Genomic DNA, 19,634 nt, shown 5'->3' with positions numbered 1-19,634 from the left:
AGATACTTGTGAATGCTCTTTTGGTAAGAACAAGTATTTCTCCTTTCTCTTCTGTGTTCTCACTGATCTTCATGAATGCAAATAAGTGTCAAGTTTCTCCTTGAGCCGCCATTTTTGCAACAGTACATTATTCACATGGGACGAGGGGTGAACCTATCAACTGCTGACTGTTCCTTTTGATGTTCCTCTGACTCCTCTGAAGAGTGGCTCCAGCAGGCGAGGTCACCATGACCAGGATGGGCTTCTTGTCCTGTTCATGCTCTTCATGTGCAGTGTTCCCTTTGCATGAATTCACCATCATCACCTTCATAGAACCAACATTTTTCCAGAAGGAGGCCCCATGGTTTATTTTACAAGAAGATTCACCCTTCCCCAGAGAGAGCCTAGTTTTGTTTCCCTGCAGCTCACAAGTAAATGAGGCCTGGATGTTGATATTGCAGCTCCCTCTAGTGTCTCTGTGGTTCAGGCTAACATAGTGTTTTTCTTCCCTTTCAGAGAATGTAGACAAGAACAGAATCTGCCAAAGCAGACAGCATTTAAGTAGGTTTTTCCACACCTAGTTAAATATAAGGTCATTTTTCTTCCATTAGAAAAAGGAACCTTGGTCTGGGGTTGTAGCTCAGTGGCAGAACACTTGCCTAGCATGCATGAGACCCTGGGTTCAATCTCCAGCTCCCCAGCAACACATACACGCACACACACTCACACACAAAGAAAAAGAACAACAACAACTCTGGAGGCTGAGGCAGGAGGAATGCGCGTCCAAAGCCAGCCTCAGCAACTTAGCAAGGCCCTAAGCAACTCAGCGAGACCCTATCTCTAATAAAATATTAAAAAGGGATGGGAATGTGGTGGTTAAGCACCCTTGGGTTTGATCCATGGTGTCAAAAAAATAAGAAGAAAAGGGATTCTTAAATGAAGATATGAAATCATTTTAACTCTTGCCTTATCCCTATTTTTAAACTGAGGGGAGCCTAGGAGTTCTATGGAAATCATTCTGTTTGGAAAGTGGAATCTTTATTGAGATTTCTCTGTTACAATCCATCTACCCTTTATAAGGAAAGAATGTGAATTCCTTTCAAGAAAGATAAATGAAAATGAGAAGCCAGGAAGAAGTTACTTTGATCCCTGGTAGAGAAAATATTGGGTAAGAAAAAAACTGGCAATAAGAACCCTGTCCATTTGTTCCAGAAAGAGTGGCTTGTTTTCTGAAATAACTTTTGGACTAGAAATTTATCATCTGAAGTCAGGGTCTTTTTGAGTTTTTTTTTTTTTTTTTAACTAAAGGAGTCAAGTTATTAATATTTGAAAAATGACTACTATGTGATGCATAGAATAATATAATTCTCCTACCTAAATTAACATCATCGCAAGCCCCATAATAAAGATTTATGATCTACTCATCGTGTGAAATGCTATTATGGAAATCTCCATAGGTCTGTGTTTGGGTTGTAACTGGTTTCATGGTTATGAACCAATTAAAAGCCCAAGTGTTTTCCTCTCTTTTACACTCCAGTCTTGTCCCATTTTCTTTTGCCCTTAAACTAGAGCCACCCATTATTCTTCAGCCTGTCTGTGTATTGTAAAAATGAAGAGATAAGGAAGTGCTGCCTACTCAGGTTGGCTATCTAGGCAGACCATTTTCCTTCAGAGCATCCAACATGGTAGAACAATTTATCATTTCTTCTTTGTAAATCACTTTGATCCTTTATCTCAAGTTGATCATTGAAGCTGAACATAAATTCTGGTTGTAGTATCCATGTTCTTATCTATACCCAGAGCTCTGGAGGACCTTATAAAAATGTGTATGTCTGTGTTCACATGTATCTAATAAAATTAGAATATCACAATCAGAATATCTTCTCTGCTTCTGATGTTAAATTACCAGGTAATAAGTTCTCTTCAGTGTGACTTGGCATAATAAAAACTACAAACTTGATCAAACCATTCTTCCTCTTAGTCTGAGGTTGTCCTCATTTGGACTAGATCTATGCTGGTTTTAACTTGGTAGGACTGACCTTGGCACAGATGTGTTGACCTTAACAGTTGCTCATAAACTTGTCCTCTATCAAACCCATGGTTAGAGAGTCTCACTGCTATAACAAGTGACTCTCAGGACTCTTTTTCTCTTTAAAAAATACATGAAGATTCTATAAGATTGCATCACTTTTAACATTTGCCAATTGTATAAGTCATTATCAGTGTTATATTTGTACAACTTGTAGTATGCAGATAGATGTACCCTACACACTTGATCCCATGTAAGGTTCACAACTGCCCTGTGAGGTAAGTTTTAGTATTCTTTATATTATTCTCTTTTTTAGGGAGATTGAGACCCAGAGAAGCTAAGTGAACATGCCCAAAGTTACACAGCTAGTGCCAAGTCACCTAAGTCCTTGATGAGTGTTCTTTCAGCAACGTGACACCTGGAGTTTAACTTTCGGTATCATTCAACTAAACTAAGTGGTATTTGATAGACTTTTCAAAGACTGAGAAGTTGGAACCCTTGAACTTTCATTCCAAAAGGCAATGTGATATTGAGTAAATTATTTAAACTGGCCATGAGGTTAATGGTGTCATGTGCCAGATCCAACTCCTATACAACTAAATTATGATGAGTATAGAATTTTTAAATACCTGGTGACACATAAATATGAAATATCGCCAATAGTACATTATAGAAAGAATTCATGTGATTGATGAACATATAGGATTATGTATTACACGGCATGTGCTTTAAGAGCTTTCTAAAGACAGTATTTTCTGAAACATGTGATTGAACTTGAACTCCCCCTTGGAGACATCCATTTCAAGATCAGAAGTTTGCTTAAAAAAAAAGAAATGTTTCATATAAAGCATTTCTCAAACTCATCAGGTAGGTGGTAGAAGACTTGAAGGAACTTCCTTTCTGATCTCTGGATAGATCTGTACATACTTATTTCCATAGCACTGACTGGTGATATCAAGTCTTAAATATAATGAGTCTAGTAAATAAGAAGGAGATGTTCTTATCTTCTGAGACTTATTTGCCTTTCCTTTCTTTTTAATATCTGTCCGAATAGAAATCAGAGCATGCTGCTTCTCAAACTGGGGACCCATCTGCATCCTCCTAAGAAAATGTACATTTTTCTTTTTAAGTAAAAATGACTAGAAAATCCTTTTGTTAAAAATTTGCTCCTTTTCTGTATTACTCTTAGAAACAGGCAGTGTACACACTACAGAGAGTGCTTATTGCTGGGAGGCTTTGGTATCTGAAATTCAGTGTTGTCCTGCTAAGAAGGAAGAGATGAGCATGCACTGTGAGCAGGGTCGTAAGGGAACTCCTGACCAGGCTATGATAGCCTGTGAACTAGCAGGAGAGACTGTCTTCCATGATCAACCTCTCTCTCTCTCAATCCATTTGGGGGGTGATTTTACTTACTTTTTGCTTTTCTAGTCTTTGAGACTAAAAATACTTATTACAGTATATAAGACTCTTGGCTGATGTTTTCGATCAAAAAACTCTGCCTTGATCCATAACCACTTGGTAAAGTTCTTTTTCAAAGGACTTTTTGCCTGAATATTGGGCATTGAATGAGGCATGATTAGATAAAGTATAAAACTCAGAATCCTACCATTGAAAGTACAAGGTCAGACCAGTGACTCTCTCAACTCTTTGCCCCTACCCCACCAATGAACTATGAGTGCCAGAGTTGTGACCATGACAGTGACATTCACTGAAAAGGTAAGAGAGCCTGATTTACAGGGCCAACAGTTTGTCACATTTCTAACCAATGAGAAATTAACACAAAGGATGATAGGTCATAAAATAAGGTATCCTGGCCTACATTTAGAGCCATCTGTTGGCCTGCTTTGTAAATCTGGGCTGTAAACCACTATGAAAAATAGGTAAAAAATTATATGTTTGTTAATAGTGGAAAGAGCAGGGTTTGGCATTAGATAGACTTGGGCACACAAATTGGTAACTCTGGGTAAGCATACCTCTCTCTTCGAACGTGTTCCTTTTCTTTGTGTTAAAAACATTCAAAATCCATTATTCTAGCTTTTTTGAAATATCTAGTACCTTATCTATAGTCTCCTTACTGGCAGGGGAACGCCTGACCCAATTAAGTATTCTTAGTACCCATTGACCACATTTCTCCATGTCTCCCTCTCTCTCCTCTCCTCTCCCCAGCCTCTGGTAACCACTGTTCTCTCAACTTAGGTTAGATCATTCTTTTTAGATTCCACATATAAGTGAGATCATGCAGTTGTCTTTCTGTGCCTGGCTTATTTTACTTAAATAACGATCTCAGTTCCATCCAAGTTGTCACAAATGACAGAATTGTGTTCTTTTTTATGTAGGTACACCACATTTCCTTTTCATTCATCAGTTGATGGACACCTAAGTTTCCATTCCTTGGCTATTGTGAATAGTGCTACAGTGAACATGGGAATACAGATGTTCCTTTAACATTATTGATTTCATTTTCAGATATATACCCTGGAGTGGGATTGCTAAATTATATGGTGGCTCTACTTTTAATTATTTGAGGACACTCCATACTGTTTTCCATAATGATTGTACTCATCTACCTTCCCAGCAACAGTCGGGTTCCCTTATTTCCATAATCTCACCAACACTTATCTTTTGTCTTTTTGATAATAGCCATTCATTCTAACAGGAGTGAGGTGATACTGTGGTTTGATTTGCCTTTCCCTGATGATTAGTGATGTTGAATGTTTTTTTCATATATCTTGTCCATTTGTATGTCTTCTTTTGAAAAATGCCTATTTAAGTCTGTTGCCCATTTTTAAATTGGATTACTTGGTGGATTGTTTTTGTTGTTTATTTAAGTTTTAATTTTATTTATTTTTGCTCTTAGGTTGTTGCATTCCTTATATATGCTGGATATTTGCCACTTGTCAGATACATTGTTTGCAAATGTTTTCTCCCATTCCATAGGTTGTCTCTTCACTCTGTTTTTTTCCTTTGCTGTGTAGAAGTATTTTAGTTTAAAATAATCCCATTTGTCTGTTGTTCCTTTTGTTGCCTGTGCTTTTGGAATCTTTTCAAACTATTGTTGCCCCTTTGAAAATCTTGAGGAATTTCCCCTGTGTTTTCTTCAAGTAGTTTCATAGTTCAGGCCTTATATTTAAGTCTTTCATTCATTTTAAGTTGATTTTGGTAACTGATGAGAGATAGGGGTCTAGTTTCATTCTTCTGCATGTGGATGCCCAATTTTCCCAGCATCAAGAAAGAGATCCTCAGCCTACTTTGAAGGGTCAGTGTGAGGACTGGAGATAGTAGAGCAAAGTACAGGCTTGTGTGTAGACGGCCATGAGAAAATGTTACTACCATTATTACCGTCACTCAGCATGGAATTTCTAAGACCTTTTCTGAAGACTCCACTATTTGACTGTTCCTAACCAAGTTAAACCTTCCAAGTTAATCCTCTTTAGTGCATCATAAGTCTGGTTATGAAAGGGTAGGTCTCAAATTATGTTATTTGCTTTCTTTTTCAGATCTGTAAGAGCAAAGCTAAAGAATCTCAGCAGTATTATCATAGCTTGGCTGTTCGGCAAAGTCTGGCTGTTCATTTTAACATCCAGCAGGACTGTGGGCATTTCCTTGCTGAAGTCCCTAATCGTCTGCTTCCCTGGGAGGATCCCAATGCCCCTGAAACGACAGAGGATGAATTGGAAGAGAGCGAAGAAGAGGTGAAGGGAGAAACTAATGGGAAAAACCCAGAGGCCTGCTCTGAAACAGAGTCATCTCAGAAAGATAGCCGGGCAGTCCCAAGCAGGAAGCAGAGAAGCCACGTTGTGGTCATCACCAGAGAGGTTCCCCATCTCACTGTGGCTGATTTTGTGAGAGACTCTCTGGCCCATCATGGTAAATGCCCTGACTTGTATGAGAGGCAAGTGTGTCTGCTGCTCTTACAGCTGTGCTCTGGCCTTGAGCACCTCAAGCCCTACCATGTCACTCACTGCGACCTACGCCTAGAGAACCTGCTGCTTGTCCACCACCAGCCTGGGGGAGCCACCCAGGCCCTGGGTCTGCAGAGCCCAGCCCCACCTCATCTTTTCCCATGAGGCTTATTGTGAGCAACTTCTCTCAGGCCAAGCAGAAGAGCCATCTGGTGGACCCCGAGATCCTCCGGGACCAGTCCCGCCTTGCCCCTGAGATTATAACGGCCACCCAATATAAAAAGTGTGATGAGTTCCAGACAGGCATCCTCATCTACGAGATGCTGCACCTGCCCAACCCCTTTGATGAGAACCCAGAGCTGAAGGAGAGGGAGTACACTCACGCAGACCTGCCTCGCATCCCTCTCCGCTCCCCCTATTCCCGGGGCCTGCAGCAGCTGGCCAGTTGCCTCCTGAATCCCAACCCTTCTGAGCGCATCCTCATTTCCGACGCCAAAGGCATCCTCCAGTGTCTGCTCTGGGGCCCTCGTGAAGATCTCTTCCAGACGTTCACCGCCTCCCCAAGCCTAGTGCAGAGGAACACCCTGCTCCAAAACTGGCTGGACATCAAGCGAACGCTGCTGATGATCAAGTTTGCTGAGAAGGCCCTGGATAGGGAGGCAGGGATCAGCCTTGAGGATTGGCTTTGTGCTCAGTATCTAGCCTTTGCCACTACAGACTCGCTTGGTTGTATTGTGAAAATCCTGCAACACCGTTAATGTGGCCTGGATACTGCTTTTACTACATTTCCACCTTCTTCATGTTCCCCCTGTACTGCCCCATCCTAGTACTTCAAAGAAAGGAGAGAGACAAACCTTCCATCCCTGTCCATAAACAGATGGGTGCATCAGAAGGCTATCACAACTCCAGATCAAGTGAGAAACTGAGTCTGTTTTCACTTTACAAAAATTCAACTGCACAGACATGTAGTCTCCTTCCCTTGGAACACTTTTCATCCTAGTAGTCCCCCAAATGCAGGTAAAAAATGAAAATGCACCTCTTTGAAGGGACAACTCCTGTGGTGTGAACTCAGTGAACTGTACCCAGCTCCTCCATAATTCTGAAGATCACCTGTCTTTCTATAAACAAGTATTCTCACTAGCAATAGCCAGACGTAACCAACCTCTGCCATCATCCCGTAAATCTCACAACAGACTCCTTCTTCCTTTAGGCCTATCAATAACTGAGTCTTTGTCAGGCAGACTTGCATCCTTAGTATCAGGCCAGTTGTGGTTACCGGGGACTGTATCTTTGTTCCAGCAGACAGTAGAAAGAAAAGGAGCAATCCCTACACTTTAGGTCATAGACCCATTTTCATTTCTATTATCAATAAGTGTGTGTACTGCACGGAGGACAGCTCTAACAGCCTCCTTCTGCTCTCACTGCTGATTCTCCTTCACCTCTGCTCAGACCCCACTTGCTAATGAAGTTTGTGTTTATCAGCCACTTGCAGCCCATTACAGAGCTGACCCAAGGTGTTGTCACCAGTGCCTCAGCAGGGTGGAACACAGTTCAGAGCTTTTAAATAGCTGGCAGGACACGAGGAAATCTCCTCGCATGTGCAATTCTCCAGGGTCACCAGGGAACAGAGTTTAAAGTACTACTCTTTGATTACTGTCAGGGCTGTCAGCGTTGGTAGCCAGGGATGGCAGTGCCTGGATCAGAGTTTTCCCCCCGAGCAGTAATTGGCCGGCTTCCTTCTATCAGTAGCCAGTGTTAACTAGTCGACCAAATGCTGTAGACAACAGCCTTGAATGAAATGGCTGTCAGCTTAGCTCTAAGATTTCCTTAGATGGCACTGTGAGGCTGACTACCTAGATGACCAGAAGGCAGGGGACAGGGAGAAGGCCACTGATGAGATGCTGACCTCTTCCAGAAAGACTTCCTTCTGGTGTAAGTGGCACATAGTTCCCAGGACTCTCAAATGACTCTGGAGGACAGCTTCACACGAAGACTGATTGCTGAGGTGGGTGGCTGAGAGCTGCTGGCTGTGCTTCTCCGTGGATGTATGTGCAATCTTTGTATCTGTATTTTAGCTGTATATTACAGTGTCTATGTTGCAACCTCACCTGAAGCGAGATCTACAGAAGCCTTTCCCTTCTTCCCTCAGCACATATTTGTGAGAAGACAAATGTTCCTTCCACCTGAGTGTGCGTGTGTATGTGTGTGTGTGCGCGCTTGATGTATTCAGAACTGTGAGTATTTGTTTACTTCAACCTTGAAATCCCAAGAGTCACTCAAACAGCATGAGTGTGTGTACAGGTGTGTGCTTGTGTATGTGTGTGTGCACACACGTGCTGGAATTAGAAGCCAGGCCTCTGGGAAAGCAGCTTATGTGGCAGGGTTGACAGGAGCATTCTGTGCACTTAGGTGGCAAGAGAGCCCAGGGCCCTCATCCACCAGCGCAGTTTTCTTAAAGCCGAGACTGATTGTGCAGTATTACTTAGATGGCATATTAGTGGCCTTGGAAATTTCTAAACTTTTAACATTTCTAACAGCCTTTCATGTGATTCGCCTGTCAAAGAGGATCAAGAAAGGAGAAGAATGTATTTTATTGTGCTTTTTTTTTTTTTTTAAGAGAATGACATGTGAGGCTCCACATGGAGGATATCCTTGTCCTCCTGGCAAGAGGGCTGGTGGGCCCACAAGAGAGTCTTGCCTAGGATGACCATGGAGTTGGCATGCCGCTGCAGGCCAGCAGTCCACTCCCTAAGTGTCCTGTGGCATGGCTGCACCTTGCCTGGCAGGCTGGCGTTTGGTTCATCTTAGCATAGCCCATGTGCACATAACTCCTTGCTTAATTATGCACTGAACTGGCAGCATAGACCACTGACCATGTCAGCCAGCACATTCCCTAACCACCCCCCTCAGTTTGTAAATTGAGACATACTTTCTCAATGTCACTCTCCTGGTGCCTTGCCCATGTAAATTTGAATGTTGACTATTTAATGAGGTTACATATTTAATGCAGACTGTTCCCTGGTCCCTCTGTTTGTTCTGTCTCTGGGAGTCTTCGCCCTGCCGTTATGACTTGTGTTCAGCCTTCCCTTCCACTCCACAGTAGAACAAGCACGGACCCCCCACTACCGCCGTCTCACAGCACTGGTAACCACGCACCTCCTCGTACTGCACGTATTTAGTACTGTTTCTATGTCCATGTTTGTGAAGGGCAGAAGAGGAATGCCAGCTAGTCAGAGAAGGGCCTCAGGCTTCCCAGAGACAGGTGGCTACATTAATTTTCTCTGGGTGATGGCCAAAGAATGTGAGGGGGAGAGAAAGAGGGTGTTACAGGTCAGAACAGAATAGAGAAAAGAACTGCATTTCTAGGTAAGCAGTGTAGCAGATGATCCTCAGAATATTTTTCTAAAATAATTAAATTCAGTCATTCTAACACTATCATAAATATTTTACATTTCCATTTTAATTGTGGTAGGAGCTTTTAATTAATTCATCAACTGTAAAGAAATCCTACCCTCTGTACTGCACACACATTTAATATATATATAATATATTATATATTATATATAACTCATAATATATATTATATATATGAGTTTTGGATTGTGACTAGTATAGCACTTTAAGTTTTCTCAAGTAACATCAAGTTATTGTCTTCAATATTGATTAGAAATCTTTTTCTTTTCTGTTGAAGTCTATAGTATAGATCCTTTCATTCATGTTGAGAGTTTGAACAATTAAACCCATGTTGGAATTTTTCCTTAAGCCACATGAGCATGAACAATCTCTGACACATTTGGGTGCTAGAGAGAGAGGCCAGTGGCTAGAGCCAGAATGAATGTATCGCAGAGTGCCTTGTTAGAGTGGTAACCTAGTTTTGGAGGGAAAAGAAAGGGCCAAGGGTGTTCCACAGAAAGAGCTAGGCCAGCCCTCCTGTGCCAGCAGAGGAAGGTCCTTTTGGAATGTGCACGCGAACGTCATGCACAGAAACTGATCAGGAAGAACAAACGACAGCAATGAGAAAAAGAGCAGTTATAACCTGTGGAACGACGACGTGCGAATCACAGGTGAGGTCCACCAACCCCAAGATGGAGTTAGAGCTGTAAGCCAGGAGTATGGCAGTGAGTTTCGGGATTTGCCCCCAGAAGGTGAATTGGGTGAGGTGGAGGGGCACAAGCATCCCTCCTACCCACCTACTGATGTCAATGGGTGAAAAGAAGACACACCAGGATTTAGAGTCAGAGCACCTCCAGTGTCAGATTAGGCCTGTCGGCTTCCAAACTCAATAAATATATATGTGAACCCAGAAAACTCTAAGCCAAGACGTCTCAACCTCCAGGAATGTTAATGATATTTCTGGGAATAAAACTACCTAAAACTGTATTTTAAATTCTCCAATATTCTAAAATTTCCACAAAAGACTTTTGGGGCCCACTAGATATAAGGCCCAGAAAGACTGCAGCCCACTCTCCAAAGTTGAACTGTGACTACTTTGGAACTGGGAAGTAAGCAGACATTTAATTTTGCTGGTAACATGCAATTAGGATTTTCCCCTATCTTGGCAGTGATCTGGGAAAAAAATACTAGTCCCAGAAATTTGGATGGATTTAGGATCCCACACTGTATTTCAAGTGATTCTAGATGTACAAGTGTGAACATACTTGGAGAAAAGGACAAGAGGAACTTGACTCCCTGGGCCGACACTGGCATGCTTTTCATTCCCCTCACTAGTGGATAAAGATTGAAGATTCTGCCAGCCTAATAAGTGAACAGAATGGCTGCCCATGAACCTGGTTATTAGATTTACCTCATTGGAGCTCATATTCTCAAAGGCCCAAAGTGCTGTGCCAAGACATACCCAAGTGCTGCTCTTGCTGGAGTGTGCACCGAAGTCCAGCTGTCCGTGCTCACAGTGACATCACAGGGGGGCTTCCACAGACCAGAAAAGATGCCCTGGGGGAAGTCGGAGGAGGTGCAGTGCGAGACCCTAGACAGATTATACCAAAGAAATCAAGCTCTTTTATCCCGATGCTTCTCAGATGACGAGGTTAAGTTGTGACAGATGCCAGGGGAGGGAAATTCACGTACATTCCATGTCAGGGTATTCAGCTGATAAATAACCCATCCTTTAAAAAGCACCTATTTTTTTTAAGCAGTCCATTTTGTATATTAGAAGAAGATAATGAAGATGGTGGAAGCCTGGAGCAGACAGTGAAGTCCCTGGTATCTAGGGAGAAGCTCTTCCGGCCCTGTAGCACGGCTGTGGCTGTTGTCCTGACCTCAGCGTGGGAACTTCATATGATGCTGAGAGCTGAAGTTTTTTTGTTTTTGTTTTTTTAAGAGTATAGTTTCAATAGGTTTAAAGAACTCTTGGGAAATTTCTTAACATATTCTACCGTTTTTATAAACCTTCCTGCAGAGGTGTTTACCATTCAGCATCACCATCATTTAGTATTTATAAGTGCCCAGACTGTACAAGGTGCTATACAGCTGTTACACACCCCCACTCTGCAGCTGTTTGAAATTAGAATAGATGTTGCATCAGCCACTGCTGGAAGCTTTGCCCGCCTAGGTGGGCCACAGGGGCCTGCATTCCAACAGCCCTCCCACGCTCGCACGCTGAGAGCCTCCTAGTCTGTTCCTGCTTACCTCGCCCATCCCACCCACCCCCATGGATTTTTTTAATCAAGAAAGTTTCAGGGAATCAAGAAAAGTCAGAAAATTTTTTAACCTAGCAGAACTACAGAGTTATATATTTTGCTATGAATATTATTGTAGTACAGAAAATCCCCTTTGCCCATTAGTGTGTGTGCACACTCTGGATAACTTGAATATTGGACCAGCCCTGTGGCTTCAGGGTTGCGTTGCTAAAAGGTTAAACCACACTGCATCAGGAAGCCTGCTCCAGATACTACCTGGTTATCCCTTCCCTTACTGATTCTCAAGAGGATGGTGTGTGAACACACCGGGCTGGGATTTTCTGTTGATGTGCAGGGCATTTTGGCATGAGATGAAGGCAAAAGCAAGATGTCATCCATCTCAGTGATTTGAATCATGACAGTCCTCATTCCGATCTCTCTTTAATTCTCCATGGCATTGCCCACACTATATTTGAAAATCTTGTTTCTCTTACTCTTTGTAGAGCTTAACCTTCCTACTTTCATATTTTAGAGTTGTATTAATCGCAACAGGTCCCCTCAGTCATCAGTGGCGCCGCCCTTTGGTTTGCTGTGGTACTTTTGCTGTGTACTCTGTGACATCATGTTACTGTGTAAATAAATTCATTTTAATATACATTAAAAACCAGACTTTGAGCACTTATCCTTTAACTCTGCCACGCAGACATGCTAGGGACGGTTTGCACACATTTTTGTCTTGCCCCAGGATGGATACTTGTCCTTAAAACAGGAAATGGTAGCTATTAGTCACCATGCCCTCTGCCCTCTGCTTCCTCATCCCCTGCTGACATGGACTGCATTTTCTCTTCAGTCCCTCTCCAATCTGAGAAAACTAGGTTTCAACGAAAGTAGAGGCTTTCCGCTCGCCCCAGCCGTCAGAAGACTGCAGGTTTGCTATGTGAGGTCGCCCCCTACTGACCAGTCACCTGTAGGCCACCTGGGTTTGTACTGCATGTGAGAGGCTTGGTTAGCGGGATCTGGCTGCCTCTCCCAGTAGAAATCAGCTGTGCAGATCACATGAGCATGGGCAGGGCCTGCACAGCATCATCCACCAAATCCACACACGCCTTTAACCTGTTCCTTTGGTACACGGTCACACACTGGCTCCTCGCAAAGGCAGACAAGCTAATAGGCAGAAACTGCAGAGCAGAGAGAGGAGGCCACCTGGCTTAAGCAGGAAGATCCAGCCATCAGCAGTGGTAGCAACAGCTGTCACATAATTAGCATGGGTGAAAGTGCAAGGGTGTGCACTTTAAATTTAGACCACATTTGAGTGTTGTAACCTACAGTGGATGCTGCCTCCAACCCACCGTTTTCTGTTATTCTTCACTCACATGCAAGCACTCTGAAATTTGCAGACCCTGTTTTTAAGACATATTCCAGAAGAGTAGCTGCTAGACTCAAGTTTTGTGTTATTGAGGAGCAAAACCCATATTGCTGTGAACCTAAAAACTCTATTGCCTGGGCCCAGGAGGAAGGATCAGCAACAAAACTGACTGGACAATCCTGGGGACACAGGTTCTACCTGTTGGAGAAGAGCCTAGGGGACTGGCTGCACAACATGCAGGCTTCTGGGGGAAGGGAACTGCGGAGGTAGGCTGGGTGGTTCCAGAGAGGAGTTCACCAGGATGGGTGGGTACCTAAAACTGCATCAGGAGTAGCCACCCCAGGGCCCTGAAAGGATGTGGGCCAGGGCATGGTGGGACTCAGTTTGGGGTTGGCCTAGACAGACTCCAGGGGAGGTAGAACAGACCACAGGAAACCTGAGCTCCTCTTCAATGAGACCACTTTGTCCTAAGGGAAATGAGAAATCCTGTCCCATCCAGCACCACTGCCCTCCTGACTCTGGCGATGGACACCGACACTTGCGTGGCCTTTGGCATCACATGCCTGCAGTGACAGATTTCAACCCAACAAACAGATGATTTTCATTATTTTTTTTTGTTGTTGTTGTTTATTTGTTTTGTTGCTTTGGGTGCTGGATGTTTAACCCAGGGGCACTTTACCACTGAGCCACATCCCCAGGCCTTTCTGTTTTTTATTTTGAGACTGGGTCTCACTAAGTTGCTCAGGGCCTTGCTAAGTTGCTGAGGCTGGCCTTGAGTTTGAGATCCATCCTCCTGTTTTAGTTTCCACAGCCACTGAGATGATAGTCCTGCACCACCATGCCTGGCCACACAGAGATTCTTGATTTCTTTCCTACCTCAAATAAACTGGTACTGGGAGCTCCCCAAGTGCCTGGGGTTCTAAGTGTGCTCCCTCTGCTCCAGGAGCTTTTTGCCTGCTCTCCAAAGCCCATCAAATTATGCTTCCTTTCAAGTGAGCCTGTGCTCTGCGCATAAAGGAGCTTCATTAGTGCCTTAGGAGCCAAGAACTGCGGTTGGCAGATCACAAATTGTCGTTAAGAGCAGCTCAAGGCAATTACAGCTGAAACTTAAAAACTGATTTCATACTTGGTCGGGGGCAGCAGTGGGGAGTTGGCTCCAAGATTCAACTCTCAAATTGGCAAACCTCTAAGAGGAACAGGCTGCTTGGGCACAACCCAACTACCTGGAGATCCCAGATAACCCTCTGCACACACGAAGGCACACATTCCAAGGACTGCTCCCTTGCCCTCTGGAAGGTGTCTAGAAGCAGCCAGAGAGTGGTAGTGGTCCCCAGACTAGGTTTGGGAATCCAAGCAGTGGGGCTGGGGTGTAGCTCAGGGGTAGAGTGTGTGTGAAGCACTGGGTTCAATCCCCACCACTGCTATGATGATGATGATGATGATGATGATGATGATAGACATAAGTGGGACTCGGAGGACTTCTGTGGAATCCACCAGCAGGAATACCAGGGGCCTCCAAAGAAGGAACATTCCTGCCAAGAGGGGAGTGGCAGGACTCTGCCCTGGGGCAGCGCTCACTGCAGTACTGTCCCTAACCACCGTCACTCACCAGCCCACACTTGAGCAGGAGTCAGGGGGAGTCTCCCCCTCACCCAGCTGCCTTTTCTTACCCCACTCTCCAGCAGAGGTGGGTACATCTGACACTTGTCCAGCCCCAGCCCCTGCCACTCTCCATCTTGATCCAATCTGACTCTGTGGCCACATCTTGCCAGCCTTCCTGGCACTTGCCCCGTTGATGTCACCGATGCTTAGGCATCAGACTCTGCTGACCTCCCCTCTCAGGACCAGGGTCTGAGCTTCTCTGCCTCCTCCCCTGCCTCCTCTTGCTCTCTGGTTTCCTGAAGGGCAGGACAGCTGGCCTTATCCAAGCACCTCTGCTCCTGGCCAGGGTGCTGCTCCCGAGCCCCTAAGCTACAGTGAAACCCAAGCAGTGAGGAACTCCAAGCAAGCACTTCCCAGTCTCACCTCATTCAGCCACCCACCTGATGGCTCACTCTTCCTATTTTACAGATAAGGAAAATGAGGCCCAACTAAACAAAGCCAGGATTTGAACCTATACGTGTGTGACTTCTGGTGCAATGCTTTCTTTCACCCCATTCCTGCCATCTGTGCACAACAGGGCAAGGGTGAGGGGGGCAGGAGGACAGTAGGAGGTAGAAGGAGAACAGGGAGAGTGCTCTGGGGAAGGTCATGGGGACCCTGAGGAGGGGAGGCATTTTCTGCAGTTGTTCTTCGTATATTAAGTGCTACATGCTGGGGGCCTGATGGTGGCAGATCCTGCAGGAACTTCACCCCAAGTCCAACAAGAAAGGAGGACAGAGGGAGCACCCACTGGATGGGGTCCAGGGACGGAAGCAACTGCCCCTCTCTGTGCCTGGGGAAGAGTTTGGAGGAATGAGACCAGGGTTTGGAACAAATCGTTACTCCTGGAACCAGAGGCCTGTCTAATGGGCCAGATATTTACCCAGAAGATAAAGGCAAGCCCTCTGGAAGCCCGCGTTGGGTGTTGACATGATACCAAGCCCCATTTGTTCTGGAGCCCTGGACATGGACTCATGGGGGATGGCCCATGACTCTTCTCAGGACCCGCCCTCATGTTCTACACCAGGCTAGCCAAACCCTCCCTGCTTCCAAAGCCACAAACCTGGTTTGGAGGGATCTTGGGCAAAGGTCTTGACTTCCGTAACTTCACTCACCTCCTCTGTGGAAGGGACCTTGCCTCCCCATCCTAGGCCAGTTCTGGGAGTGTGAATCAGCATGGTTGTGCAAATGTGCTAGTCTCAGGTAAGAAGTGGAGCCCACCCAAGGCCTGCAGGAGACAGGGAAGGAGAGGGGGTTTGCACCAGTCCAGACTGGTCAGGGAAGAGGGGCGTCTACAGGAAAAGCTGTGACCTGGAAGAGGTAGTCTTTAAGGGGCTCCACCCCAGCATCGGTATGCTCCTAATTTTGCCCACTTTGTAGACCTCCAGGCAACCACTAGCCAGTTCTTCCTGCCTTGCAGAGTGGGCAAGGGTCCCTCCTTGGAACACCTATGTGCCCGAAGGGTCAAGCTCATCAGGGGCCTGTCTAAATGAGGAACTTCAGGGAGGTCAAAATGGACCCCAGGTAGAGCGTGTGGAGGAGCTGTGGGGAGGCTGGGGGCCAGGAGAGGCGCTCCTCTGAGGAATTTTATCCTCACTGCAGCCCTGTGAGATAGTTTCTAGAATTATGCCCATTTTACTGATGAGAAGACAAGCCAGAGAGATTTTGTCTGCCCAGGTCACTAGTAAGGGAGCTAGGGTTTGTGCTCAGTCAGTCTGACTCCACCTCCCAGTGACCTAGCACTCCAGCCATCCTCCCTCGCTCTCCTGCTGTCATCCCCAAATCATCAGTGGCTTCAGGGTGCCTAGTGAAGGACACCCAGTTGCACGGTCCTGCTGTCTGCTGACCAGATGCCCACAACAATCTCGGTCCTCCAGGCTGGCCTCTGTGCCACCCCCATCAAACACACCCTGAGATTCTCCACATTGACCCTGTCTTTTTTCTCCCTGTTCTTTGGGCCTGTTCAGCTGAGCAGCTTGTGGGCGACTCCCAACGGAAATGCTCCCTCACCCATCTGAACTCACCAACTCGCTCCCCAGACCCAGCTCCTTGCCTGAGGTTTACAAGTGTGCACCCCTCTCCCTGTGAGCCCCAGGGAGCCCCTGGCTTCAGCTGCTTTCCTCCATGTCTTACTCACATGTGTGAGGAAAGAAAAGGCAAGAACTGGCCTGGCTGCTCCTTTGTGCCTGGTTCTAGGCTGGACTCTCCCACCCAGGCCTCCTTTGATCCTCTCTATAGCCCTGTGACCCCCATTGTAAGGTGAGAAAACTGAAACTTAGAGGAGGTGAGGAATTGACCCAAGCCTGCACAGCTGGGAAGTGAGAGGGTTGAGATTCGAACCTAGGCCTGGCTGACCAGGGAGCCAATTCTCCTTCCCACCATTTCACAAGTCTTCAGCTTGTAGCTTGTTTTTGTTCCAGTGGGTGGGCTTGTGTCCTGTGAGCATTCACTCCTACTGTAACAATCTAGGGAACCCAGGTAGACTTCTCCACATGGGCAGAGAACACAGATGGGAAGAGAGTACCAGACGAGGAAGGGCCACCAGGTCCATCAGAGATCCATGGCTGCTTCTGTCAGGCTTCACTGACCTTCTGCAGACTGACCAGGCACTGGCACCAGCACGGGCCAGCTTAGGGACATTCCTTCTGGAGAGTCCCCTGAACACTTAACCTCCACAGCCAGCCCCCACAGGAGGGGTGGGGCTGACTCTGTCAAACAAGTCAACCCCAACCCCACCCACCCAGCAGGTGTCTGCCTGCTTCGCATCTTCCCAGGACTGCTTCTGGACAAAAATGGCAAACCAAGTGGCCAGCAGCCCTGTGAAAGAAAAACTGGGCACCTTTTTTCCCTTCCTTCCTTCCTTTCTGGAGGGGAGGACACACACACCCTGTCATGGCAATCAATCCGTTTGTAAGACCCTCAACTTATAGTTCCATGCTTGCACAAACACACCAAACAGACACCCACAACTGCAGGGTTACACTGTCTCATGAAAATGGTGACAGTAGTATGCTCCTTACTCTACAGGTAGCTTTTCTCACTAGACATCACATTTATTTTTTTCTTCCGTTCAATCTTTTAATATAAAAAGATGTACAAAAATGCAAAAGTGTGACAATGACAACATAGGAAATTCTGTGACTGAAAGTCCCCTTAAGTGCACTTTGGTGTACACATACCCAACCAAACAGATTCTGGCGTGGAAACACAAACTAACATAAACCAGAGCCACCAACGAGCGTCAGCACGTGTGTTCTCCATTGTGCCAGTCCCAGACCAGCAGCTGCTCCAGACGGTCAGTAACGAAAAGCACCGCACACTCCCAGGAGCAGCCTTCTCGCTCCCATGGACCAGCGCAAAGAAACCCAGCAGAAAAGGACCGCATATTTACATTTAGGATCTCCATTCACGAGGATTGTCACAATTCCACTAGAAGGAACAAATCCTCTAACTCTCTCCACCACATCTTTTTTCTCTAGCCAGTGTTGCCCTTGTTCAGAGAGACCTCGGTCATCAACAGCATTATTATCTCCTTTGGTTAAAAGCTTGACATTTTGCATTTCATGAATCTTCAGGACTCAGTGAAGTATAGGAATCTCTCTCCTATCCTAAAAACAGTTTATCCCGCTTGCATGGGATCTTCGACTGGATTTGTTCGAAAGAGCTCTCCTCTGTGGAGCGCAGGATCCCTGCTGCTGCTGAGCACCACTCAACTGACTTTCCCTTCCGGATGTTACTACCAGCCCTTTCCAGATCATTAGTGCCAAGGACACAACCATTCCAAAATGCAGGATGTGAAAATCAGCTGCCTCTTTTGGGGGGATGGGAATTACTGGGGATTGAACCAGGGGCACTTTACCACCCTGGGAGCTACATCCCCAGGCCTGGGTCACCACTCCTGGCTACAGCTGCCTCTTATTCCTCCCACACGCATCATCCAAAAATCGAGAGACAGCATGAGGGCCTGGTGAGCAGGACACTGGCAGCAGAGAGGCCCAATATGACCATAGGGAGGAACAGCTTGACATTACACTTCTTAAAAGGCAGCTTATCTCACTAAAAATAATACTATTATATAACATATATGTAAATTTTATTTCTATTTTTCTGGGCTTTCAGGCACATACTGACTGATGACTAAGAAATGAAATATCAAGAGCTACAAAACCCTCTTGAGAGCTATAAAAGGAGATGCGTGGATAGATGAACCCTCAAATTGTCTTCTCAAGTGTCTTAATGAAATTTGAGCTGAAAATATCAATGGATGTTTTTCTAAGATGAGAAACTACAAAATGGTTCTTAGAGTCCTTGGAAGAATGAGCAGATGAGAGAAACACAGAAATCCTGAAATTGAGAGAATATTGAAGCATATGAAAACACTGTGATTAATAAAACAGTGTGATGCAGGTACAAGAAAAAACAGGCCAGTATAACAGAATAGGTACCCTAAAAATGAAACTAGTATCAAGCAAAATGGAGTACAGGGTAAGAAGCACCTGTATGGTTTTTTGGATAAAACTTCCTTCCTTACAAGTGGCCCGCAGTTTGGGAAATAATTATTCTGCATACTGTAAGCCAATATAAATTCAAACAGATCAGAAAAAGTGTTACATGCCACAAAGGAAAGGAAAAAAAGGAAAGAGCCAAGTCAATATCTGTTTTATCCTTTGTCAAGAAAGGATTTTCTAAGCAAAAAGCAACGGGATGCATCTGAAAGGGAAAGATCAATAGGTTGGACTGAAGATAAACCTTTGTCCACTGAAAACATTAGAAACCAAACTGAAAAGTAAATAACCAGGAAAACTATTTCAACAAATAAAACAGACATGGGTTAAAATCCTGAGTTATGAAGAGCTTATACAAATCATTAGGAACATAAGACACTAATAGACAGAGAAGAGACAAATCACAGAAGAATCCAAAGGTTTAACCTTCCTAGAAAGAAGAGAAATGAATGAAAAACTGAGACGGCATAAAGGAAACTATTTTCTTTCTTTCTTCCTTTTTTTTTTTTTTTTTTTTTTTTTGGTACGGGGTATGCTTAACCACTGAGCCACATCTCCAGCCTTACTTATGTAATT

General features: G+C 45.0%; 1 protein-coding gene and 1 pseudogene across 1 annotated transcript in view; one reads left to right on the top strand and one right to left on the bottom strand.

Annotated features, from left to right (window-relative positions):
* Peak1 (pseudopodium enriched atypical kinase 1) overlaps window positions 1–12,204 on the top strand; it is a 168,592-nt gene extending 156,388 nt beyond the window's left edge. Inside the window, 2 exon segments of the mRNA XM_047539095.1 lie at window positions 5,506–6,037; window positions 6,040–12,204. Of these exon segments, the coding sequence (XP_047395051.1) occupies window positions 5,506–6,037; window positions 6,040–6,668 (1,161 nt within the window). The 3' untranslated portion in view covers window positions 6,669–12,204.
* Window positions 12,205–12,598: 394 nt separating this feature from the next.
* On the bottom strand, window positions 12,599–18,467 carry LOC124976351 (signal peptidase complex catalytic subunit SEC11A-like; annotated as a pseudogene).
* Window positions 18,468–19,634: the final 1,167 nt, after the last annotated feature.

The sequence above is a fragment of the Sciurus carolinensis genome, chromosome 2, assembly GCF_902686445.1.
Source record: "Sciurus carolinensis chromosome 2, mSciCar1.2, whole genome shotgun sequence".
Lineage (NCBI taxonomy): Eukaryota > Metazoa > Chordata > Mammalia > Rodentia > Sciuridae > Sciurus > Sciurus carolinensis.
Note: the sequence above shows the minus strand (reverse complement) of the source record. Positions and strands in the feature narration are given on the sequence as shown.